The sequence below is a fragment of the Esox lucius genome, chromosome 16 (assembly GCF_011004845.1).
Source record: "Esox lucius isolate fEsoLuc1 chromosome 16, fEsoLuc1.pri, whole genome shotgun sequence".
Lineage (NCBI taxonomy): Eukaryota > Metazoa > Chordata > Actinopteri > Esociformes > Esocidae > Esox > Esox lucius.
The window spans coordinates 22,949,696-22,960,801 of NC_047584.1; the positions used below are offsets into that span (position 1 = coordinate 22,949,696).

Below are 11,106 nucleotides of genomic sequence, written 5' to 3' on the forward strand. Positions count from 1 at the left end.
AGAAAGGTGATTTAAGCAATTTTGAGCGTGGCATGGTTGTTGGTGCCAGACGGGCCGGTCTGAGTATTTCACAATCTGCTCAGTTACTGGGATTTTCATGCACAACCATTTCTAGGGTTTACAAAGAATGGTGTGAAAAGGGAAAAACATCCAGTATGCGGCAGTCCTGTGGGCGAAAATGCCTTGTTGATGCTAGAGATCAGAGGAGAATGGGCCGACTGATTCAAGCTGATAGAAGAGCAACTTTGACTGAAATAACCACTCGTTACAACCGAGGTATGCAGCAATGCATTTGTGAAGCCACAACACGCACAACCCTGAGGCAGATGAGCTACAACAGCAGAAGACCCCACCGGGTACCACTCATCTCCACTACAAATAGGAAAAAGAGGCTACAATTTGCACGAGCTCACCAAAATTGGACAGTTGAAGAATGGAAGAATGTTGCCTGGTCTGATGAGTCTCAATTTCTGTTGAGACATTCAGATGGTAGAGTCAGAATTTGGCGTAAACAGAATGAGAACATGGATCCATCTTGCCTTGTTACCACTGTGCAGGCTGGTAGTGGTGGTGTAATGGTGTGGGGGATGTTTTCTTGGCAATTTTCTTAGTGCCAATTGGGCATTGTTTAAATGCCACAGCCTACCTGAGCATTGTTTCTGACCATGTCCATCCCTTTATGACCACCATGTACCCATCCTCTGATAGCTACTTCCAGCAGGATAATGCACCATGTAACAAAGCTCGAATCATTTAAAATTGGTTTCTTGAACATGACAATGAGTTCACTGTACTGAAATGGCCCCCACAGTCACCAGATCTCAACCCAATAGAGCATCTTTGGGATGTGGTGGAGCGGGAGCTTCGTGCCCTGGATGTGCATCCCACAAATCTCCATCAACTGCAAGATGCTATCCTATCAATATGGGCCAACATTTCTAAAGAATGCTTTCAGCACCTTGTTGAATCAATGCCACATAGAATTAAAGCAGTTCTGAAGGCGAAAGGGGGTCAAACACAGTATTAGTATGGTGTTCCTAATAATCCTTTAGGTGAGTGTAGATTACAATGTAATTTGGTAGAATTATTGAATAGTATAGAATATTATAGATAGATATGAGTGTAATACGCATATGAATGGTGGCATAGCACATTACAACTACGTAGTGAGAATTTTGAAGAAAAAGAAAAAAATAACAAAAAAATAAAGCAATAATATACATTACACTGTACATTAGCAGGAGTTTAAAAGAGTACTGTAAACTAGCAGCAATATTGGTAGTAGAATTTTATATTATAGATATGGCAAGTATGGCAATAAAATACAAAACAATATGTAAACTAGCAGCAATTTTAGAAAGAGTAGGATATGGAGTATGAACAGTATGGTATAAGTATTGAATATTATATATATATATATATATATATATATATATGTGTGTAATATGTGTAATATGCTCATGAATGGTGCATGCAAAGGAATATTCTAATGCCCATTAAATGTCCCTGAAAGGACATCAGAGCATCTGGAATGTTTGCGTGTGATCAGTATGATCATGAATCATTGTTGCTGGTATGTGTCCGTTCATCTAAAAGAGCAATGGTTCATTTGGTTTCCCAGCACTCTTTGTTCAACATTATTAGAAGAGACTTACAACAGGGACACAAAAAAGCTAAGAAAATTGGATCCTGATGGGATTACCCTGATGGCTACTTATAACATTGATAGAATGTTTCTTTTGATCCTGTTATACTTTTCATGATAGTGTTTAGAGTATTGTGTATTCATTAATGTATGTATTCTGTATATATTTTTAGTATATTATTTGTTTGTAGGGCTATAGTACTGTAAATTGCATATCTTGAACAAAAAAACTTAAATCAACAGAAAAAAAACTTTCCAGCTGCTTTCCAGCAGCTTGAGGCCTTGTTGGCTACCTCTGAAAAATAAAACACGCACCCTGAGAGAAGACACCAGTACAGAAAATAATTTCTATTTCTTCTCCCTTTAAGGATGGCTAATGCTCCCTTTTTTATGTCTGTCCTGGTTTTTCCAGTATTTTTTGTTCAGTTGTTCAGTGTGCTTATTTGTTCAGTGATGGGTTAGTTAACAGTGCTGGGTGTTCATAAAACCTGCTAATACATTTTATCCAACATTTTAAAATATATTTTCTCTGTTTTATTTGTCCTGTATTTTTGTATTATAGCAATTATTTATGAAAAGACAAATAAACATAAGGTTAATAATGAAGTCAATAATTAAATCACAGCAGAGAGAAAAATAATTATGGGACAGTAAACATTTTCTGAGTGAAGTCCCCTTTATTAGAATATTTGTCTGTTCAATGATTGCAAAAAGGCATGTTCTCTTGAATTAATCTGCAATTTACACTTGCTACTATTCGATACCAATAATGAAATAAAATATACAAATTTAAGGATTCTTTCAAATACCTCTGCCTTAACATGTGACATGTTATGCTACAAACAAATCAATTACATTTATATTCTGGTTTGTTGGCCATGTAGGAAGTTGAAATAAAAGTCCACCATATTTTGAAGGAGCACTGTACTATACATTTACAATAAGGCAAAAAAAGAGGTTAGAAGAGCCAAATGTGTTAAAGAAAATCAAAATAGTCAGAGGTGTACAGCCCTATCCCTTTTGTGTCTGTCAAATACCTTCTTTTTTTTTTCACGAGAGAAAATACAGAGGGTTCACCACAAGGTGCAAACCATTCATAAGCCTCAAGAATAGAAAGGCAAGATCAGACTTTGCCAAAACATTTCTAAAAAAGCCAGCCCAGTTCTGGAATAGAATTCTTTGGAGAGAGGAAACTAAGATTAACCTGTACCAGAATGATGGGAAGAAAAAAGTATGGAGAATGCTTGGAACGGCTCATGATGACATTCTGCATTGGTCGAGTCAATCGACTGATCTCAACCCGACCAAGCATGCATTTCACTTGTTGAAGACAAAACTTAAGGCAGAAAGACCCACAAACAAACAAGAACTGAAGACAGGTGCAGTAAAGGCCTGGCAAAGCATCACAAAGGAGGAAACCCAATGTTTGGTGATGTCCAGGCATTCAAGAATTCAAGAAGTCATTGCCTGCAACAGGAAATTCTTGTCAAAGTACATTTAAGCCCCTGAAATAAGGGGACTGTGTATGTAAATGGTTGCAATTCCTAAATGTTTTGTATGATATTTTTGTCCAACCCCTTGTATTAAAGCTAAAAGTCTGGACTTCAATTACATCTCAGTTGTTTCATTTAAAATCCACTGTGGTGGCATGCAGAGCCAAAATTGTGTCAGTGTCCAAATATTTCCGGACCTAACAGTATCCGGTCCGCTGTCATCTGCAGAAAACAAGAACAGATGGTTTCCATGGTATTGCTTGCAGTTTTACAAAGAATACACAAGTACAAATTGACAGCAAATGCAGATAAATTGTTGGGTTCAAAACCAATTACTACATGCAAATGTTTCCTTTCCTATAGTGCACATGACAATACATGATGATAACATCAAATAAAACCCATGTTTCACAGAGAAACTCTCTTCTCCGCCCCGTGCATTATTCTGTGGACGCCTGGTTATTCTACACACCACATGATACTGGTACTAGATAAGATTAATAAGAAACCACATTATAAACCCCAGATGGAATGTTGTTTGCAGCACAGTGTACAAATACAAGATATGGACAGACATACTCAAATACTACCAACAAATATTACACAAAAGTACAGAACATGGAAGATCCCCAAGTCCTCTGTTGGCTGCACTATATACACATGTTAACGCTTAGCATGTTGCCTACAGCAGTCTTCTCTGTGCCAGCCCACTGATTCTAGCAGTCAGGGTTTTAAACATTTAAATGGCGTATTGCCACTGGGCCAAAGGATTGCATGGAACTATTTTCTATGAGCTGTTCAAACCTCTTTGTAAAGTGGATGTCTAGGGTCCATCAATACTTCATAGGCCTTAATGAGGTCTCTTTTTTTTAAAGGTGAATTCCAGACCAACATTATCCACTCAGTATCTCCCCAGCAGCTTGCTTACAGAACTTACAATTTTTCTGAACATTTCAGGTCTTCTGACAGACTCCTGACTGATAGGAATGCAGTGGGCATTCAAAAGACAGAAGTGAAGTCATTATACAGAACATATATATATATTCCTTTATCTTAAAAATATAATTAATACTACCGTGTTTTAAGTATTAAGCCACTTGAGTCAATACTGTAGAAGAAACTTTGGTCGTCTATTAAAGATCTGTAGGTTATTGGTTGCATTCTTCAATATTAATTCATCTGAGCTGTATGTCAATACCCTAGACCTCAACTTTTGATCAGACCTGATCACGGAGAAGAGCTACATTAACCGGGTTGATTAACTGCTTTGTGTTGCGTGACACTGGCATCATGTAACGCACCCTCTTCCAGAAGCGTGAGTTGGGCAGTGTCGAATCCCATCTTCCCTCACGCCACCTTAAGGGGGCGCTCTTGCGAACCAGGTGCTGCAGGCCGGGAGTCAGGTGCGTGTAGCCCCCCTCGCCCATTTCTCCTATCTGGATGAGGATGACACTCATCTCACTGTTGACTAGAGCCTGGTGGAGCCCCAGCTGACAGTCATAGTCTTCAGCTGGAGTCGGTGAGGGCGAGTAGCCCTCCTGCGTGTAGTCTCCTAACTTCTGACCTCTCAAAGCGGAGTTTGTCCCCGGGTTTGACCTGGGGGTCAGGATGACCATCAGCCTTCTACTCAGCAGCATGCAGGCCTCCACCAGCTCCATCCGATCTGGGAACACCACAGAAAGAGAGTGAATTAGGAGAGCGAAGGTGGAAGACATTTTAATCTAGCACTGTTTAGATCGAGGACTATGTAAAAAAAAAAACGGGTACTAATTGAAAAAACTGACCTTCTCCGGGTAGGTCATCTCTGCCATGGATGAAGAGTCTAAAGCCACATTTCTGCTCCAGGACATTAGAGAGAATGTTGCTGATGAAGTTACAAACTTTCTCTTCCATGGCTCTGTCTATACCATTTTTCTGGTAGACAACATATGCATCATAGACTTTTCCATCTGAAAATACAAACCGGAAAGATTTGTCAACCCTCACATTAGTCATTCTTTGAAATAAAAAAACTCTACACACAACTGTTAAAATGCCAGGTTCTTGTGATTTAACAGAATGAGACAAAAATGAATCATGTTAAAACTGTCACTTTTAATGTGACCTATAACGTGAACAATTCAATTGAAAAACTAACTTTAAAACTCACAATAATCTGGTTGCATAAGTGTGCACACCCTTAAACTAAAACTTTGTTGAAGCACCTTTGGATTTTATTACAGCACTCAGTCTTTTTGGGTAGGAGTCTATTAACATGGCACATCTTGACGTGGCAATATGTGGCCACTCTTCTTTGCAAAAACACTCCAAATCTGTCAGATTGCGAGGACATCTCCTGTGCACAGCCCTCTTCAGATCACCCCACAGATGATCAATTGGATTCAGGTCTGGGCTCTGGCTGGGCCATTCCAAAACTTGAATTTTCATCTGGTGAAGCCATGCTTTTGAGGATTTGGATGTGTGCTTTGGGTCGCTGTCATGCTGAAAGGTGAACTTCCTCTTCATCTTCAGCTTTCTAACGGACACCTGAAGGTTTTGTGCCGAAATTGCCTGTTATTTTGAACTAACCCCAAAGCATTATGCTGCCACTACCATGCTTCACTGTGGGTATGGTGTTCTTTGGGTGATTGTTTTTGTGCCAAACATACCTTTTGGAATTATGGCCAAGAAGTTCAACCTTGGTTTCATCAGACCATAACACATTTTCCCACGTGCTTTTGAGGGACTTGATGTTTGTCTTTGCAAACTTCAGCAGGGCTTGGATGTTTTTCTTTGTGGGAAAAGGCTTGCATCCTGCCACCCCACCCCGTAGCCCATTCATATGAAGAATACGGGAGATTGTTGTCACATTTAGCACACAGCCAGTACTTGCCAGAAATTCCTGCAGTTCCTTTAATGTTGCTGTAGGCCTCTTGGAAAACCTCCCTGAACAGTTTTCTTCTTGTCTTTTCATCAATTTTGGAGGGACGTCCAGTTCTTGGTATTGTCTATGTTGTGCCATATTTTCTCCACTTGATGATTACTGTATTCACTGTGTTCCATGGTATATCTAATGCCTTGGAAATCATTCTGTACCTTTCTCCTGAGTGATATCTTTCAAAAATGAGATCCCTCTGATGCTTTGGAAGCTCTCTGCGGACAATGGCTTTTGCTCTGAGATGCAACTAAGAAAATGTCAGGAAAATCGTACCAGAACAGCTGAACTTAATTTGTGATTAATCAGAGTCACTTTAAATGATGGCAGGTGTGTAATGACTTCTATTTAACATGAGTTTGCATATGATTGGTTAATTCTGAATACAGCTGCATCCCCAGTTACAAGAGGGTGTGCACACTTATGCAACCAGGTTGTTGTAAGGTTTTTTATTTTTCATTTGTCCCCCTCGAAGATTTCAGTTTGTTTTTCAATTGAATTGTTCACATTATAGGTCACATTAAAAGTGGAAAAAGTTCCGACAATATTTATCTTTGTCTCATTCTTTTACATCACAAAAACCTGGCATTTTCACAGGGGTGTGTAGACTTTTTATATCCACTGTAGTATCATTAAACATCTGTAGACTAAAGGTTTGTGGGAAAAATATTCTTACCCTCAGAATTATCACAATGCTTCAAAACTCCACGGAATAGGAGAGCCAGATCAATGGCAAACACCTTGATGGTCACAACAGCCAGTAACAGGAAAAACAGCAGACCCACACATATAACAGCTATGACTGTAGAAACTATGGGAGAAACACACAAGACTAACAAAGTTACGGAGAGACAATGAATTTGTCTGGATGTGATTAGGTGTTTCTGATTGTGGATGTGTGTCTGGGTGTTTTTGTGATGTTCGTGTTTGTTTTCACTAACCTGACAGCTTAAGTGTCACCACCGCAATGGTCCAGTTCTGGTCGTTCATGGCAATACACTTGAACTTTGACTGGAGGTCTTTGATAGTCACTGTATCTATGGTTAGGATAGCTGTGAAGATACTCAACTTTGACGGTTCCTTTACCTCCCTACAATAAAACATTTACATAGAGCATTCTCAGAAAAGTTCATTATCAGTGGGGAAATCATTTTGTCTTCTCTAAATTCCCCTTGACAGTACTTTGAGCAAATCATTTAAGAATGCCCCCAGATTGGAGGCTATTTTCCTTTCAATTCTGTCAAATTTGACAGATGCTGTTGACCCTTGACTTTCTTTAGCATAATGTTTGGGCCTAGCATAATCCATATTCCTAGTTCCAGTAATAGCTTCCCTCAGATTATGCGTTTTGATAAAAATATATTTACCGCAATGTTAGGTCAATTGATTTATGTAACGTGAATCAATCTTAAAATATGTGCTAACCTTGTAAAATATGACTACTTCCGGACATGTATTTCATAAGACTGTTCCTGTTAATCAAGTGTAACTACAATCTGCACATAGTGACACAGAACTCTAGATCATTATGAGATTACAGTGACGGATGCTGCTACACAGGTTGGGCACATATAACATGTAGACTACTTAAACCTTACCATTGTTAAGATAATCAAAAATAACTTGAAAGCCCCCACCTCCCCCATCTTTTGTGAACTAATGCTTGCAATTTGTATTCTTTATTTATTCCTTCTAGCACTGACTTTGCTGAGTACATTGAGTTAAGTGTACACTCTAAAGATTAAACTTATCGCTTAAGGACTGGAGGGACCTTAAGCGATTCTTCACACTGAAACTCTAATAATTTCTTCCAAAAACTCTTTAAAAGGATTCTTCATACATTCTTTAAACCCTCAACAATTTGAGTGGGTAGGTTGTTCATGTTTTATGAGTAAGAAGTATAAATTGTGCTTTAAAATACCCTTCCTTAATTTTCCTAACTTTACTTTGTTAAGTTCCCAAACCGTTTCAAAGTAATGACACCAAGCTATCTGCAGAGGAATTCACAAATTTTAAGTCATTAGATATGAGCATTTATTAAAAGAGTAAAATGTATGTGTGTGCCGTACTTGGTGAGGTTCACAAAGTAGCCTTGTCGCTGGTCCGCATTCACTTCATTAATCATCCACGACACATGACATTCGTGTTTGATGTTCTTTCCACAAAATACTTCACACTTCAACTTTATAGTGGTCCCTATGGAAACCAAAAGATCCTATAAGACGAACAGATAAACCAGGCAAAGCGCAGTACAGGCATTTTAATGTATGTGAACCGTGTTGATCCTTACACAGATTGGCATTGACAGTGCTTCCATTTGTAGGTATATTTATCTGAGGAGGATGAGAGCCTGTGGGTTCTGAGAGAGAGAAACAGAGTAAGTCAGAAAGATACTTTTGGAGTTAGTGATGGGAATTAGGATTTTTGTTACTACACATGATATGCAGGTGGCTTTTTGTGTTGATTTGGATCCTGTTTGTTGTGAACACGACCTGGCATAAATATCAATAACCTAGGGGCCTAATAACCAAGAGTAGCTCAATAACCTAGTAGCTTATTGTATCAAATGTAGCCTAATAAGCTATTAGCCTAATGTACCTAGTTTAGCCCAATACATCTTACTATCTTTGATGAGGTATCATTATTTTAACAGAAGGGCTGCCGAACCAAATGTTCTGGTATAGTCCATAAAACCATGTTCAACAGCATGCACAACTAGCAATATACAGATGTAGGAGGCTTAGACACTTTTGACGCATCTGGTTCCTTTCCTCTGGCAAACTAATGACACCAAAGAAGTTGGATCTGCATCCATGGCCAGATCACGATGATCTGATTGGTGGAATCAACAATCAGGATGGTTCCTTTCTGACTTTGAGGCAAGGCGGCTTCTAGAACAATATTATTGACGACAAAGGCTAATATGCTATCAAGCCAAGGCCTACTTACCTTTAACACTCAGTCTCCTGGATGCAGAAGTGTTGAGGACCCTTCCATGGTGCTCCCATGTGCACACGCACGTATAGATGCCCTCATCTGCCTTAGAGGCACGGTTCACCGATAGCGTACTCTCAAACTCATTTGGAATGAAACTGAAATTCTGAACATCAAGATAAAACAAATGTAAATTCTTGTTTAATGTTTTTAAGGACGCAGTCTGAGACTTTTGCGAATAACAAAGAACCACGTTAAACTTTTCATTTGGGCTGGTTGTTGTTTGTGCGTGCATAATGTATAGGTGGAATCACTACCATACCTCAAAAATACTGGAATGTGTGGCTTTAATGACTATATTTGGCACTGTGCTAAAAAGGAACATATGCAACTCTGGGACAAAAGTTGAGAACCAGTAGCAAACAGCCTTGCATGAGGGGGGATTCTGTTGCATTCATTGGCAGTACCTTATACCAGGTTATGTATCCTCCACTATCTTTGCAAAAGTCTTCCTCAAGGTCACAATAGATATAAATGGTTTCTGATGAATCTGAAATATCGGTTAACAGGACCGAGTGGTCGAACGGTTGGGCTTTGACCACCATTACATCTGTCCTAAATATGATGCATTTAGTAGCTGTTCGCCTCCTGAAACATATACAAAAAAAAAACAAACACACATATTTTACATTAAGCAATCGTTGTAGGGAGCCCGACATGTACTTCCACTCAATTTCATTTCACTGTGCTATATTTCAGAACCAATAATCTACCCGTAACCCGAAAGCCTGAATTAATCTCTAACCCCAATTTTACCACCCAACAAACACATAAATTACCAGCGGGTGTAGTAACGACCAGTGTCATTGATTGCCAGGGGGAGGAAGAACAGAAATGGTCCATGAGGATGTACACGCTCTCCCTCAGAGAATGGGAGCTCCTGAGTGTTGTTTCGGTACCATGTAAAGTCAGTCACACTGGCCTGGGCAGGCAGGTCCGGGTGGGGCAGCAAACGAAGGGCCTCACCCTCTATCACCATCAATCTTTCAACATTTCTTATAGTACACGGGGACTCTGTCATGTATGAACATACAGTACAGCTTTAATGATTAATTTGGGTTAGGTTGCATGCGAAGGAAAATGATCTATTGTTTATGGTACAATATATTCACCATGCCTTACAGAAAAAGGACATAGACCTATCCATGAAATGTGAAAAATATTAACCTGTCTTAAGTTCTATTGTAGTTTGGCTGTGGGACACTGGCTCTGGATCTGACTCTGCAGAAATGCCTCTTTGGGCAGAACTCATAATCAACACCAGGAGAAGAAACATGAGGCCATTCATCATCTTCAAACACAAAGAGAAGATGAACAGAAAAACAAACGTTAACATATTATAAAATTTGACTGAAACAATTATTCCCAACAACAAATTACAGACTTATATTCACAATGCAAAATTATATAAGCAGAAAATAGAAGCAAAGTCATCCTCACTGCTAGGTGCGAAAAAATTTTTTTTTATTAACAGGAAATTGCAGTCACTGATAAGAGAGACAAAAAGTTAATATTCAGAGTCTTGTCAAATACGCATAATATACATTTTTTAAATGACCTTGCAGTGTTAATAGTTAATCTTAAATAGAGAAGCATGACATACAAAAATACTAAATATACTGTGTGGCTAAAGAAGCACCAGATAAAATGTAAAAAAAAAAAGAACATAATATAATTCAACACATATTCAAATGTTGGACTGTGCAGCTGGTGTAGATGCCTACAGTAAAGACAGTCATAAACTATTAATAGCAATATGTCAGCAAAAGTAATCTCAATGTCAAATGAACACAAGTTGCAAATGGATACAGAAATAGAGCTTTATCTTAATTGCTTGCTGGAGCACATTCATCTACGTTAAATCAACCTGTTGTTTTAATAAAATTATATAAAACGTAAGCCTTACCTCATAAACAAGAACACTGTGTGTGAGTGGAATTTACACAGTAGGTGAACAGTTTAAAACTGCTTGGATGACAGCAGGGGCGACTGGTCATTAGGGGCAGGTGGGGCACAGCCCCACCTGTTGTCAACAAGAAAGAACTGCATCAAAATTATTT

At 38.9% G+C, this 11,106-nt stretch overlaps 1 protein-coding gene across 1 annotated transcript; it reads right to left on the reverse strand.

The window, feature by feature from the left end:
* Nucleotides 1–4,260: 4,260 nt before the first annotated feature.
* On the reverse strand, nt 4,261–10,025 carry il1rl1 (interleukin 1 receptor-like 1). The gene is made up of 9 exons (XM_010880088.2): nt 9,826–10,025; nt 9,454–9,634; nt 9,002–9,152; nt 8,343–8,411; nt 8,122–8,248; nt 6,994–7,142; nt 6,729–6,863; nt 4,923–5,087; nt 4,261–4,801 (listed from the first exon to the last, which is right to left on the reverse strand). Exons 1-9 carry the CDS (start codon nt 10,023–10,025, stop codon nt 4,356–4,358), a joined length of 1,623 nt encoding a protein of 540 aa, XP_010878390.1. The 3' UTR covers nt 4,261–4,355.
* Nucleotides 10,026–11,106: the final 1,081 nt, after the last annotated feature.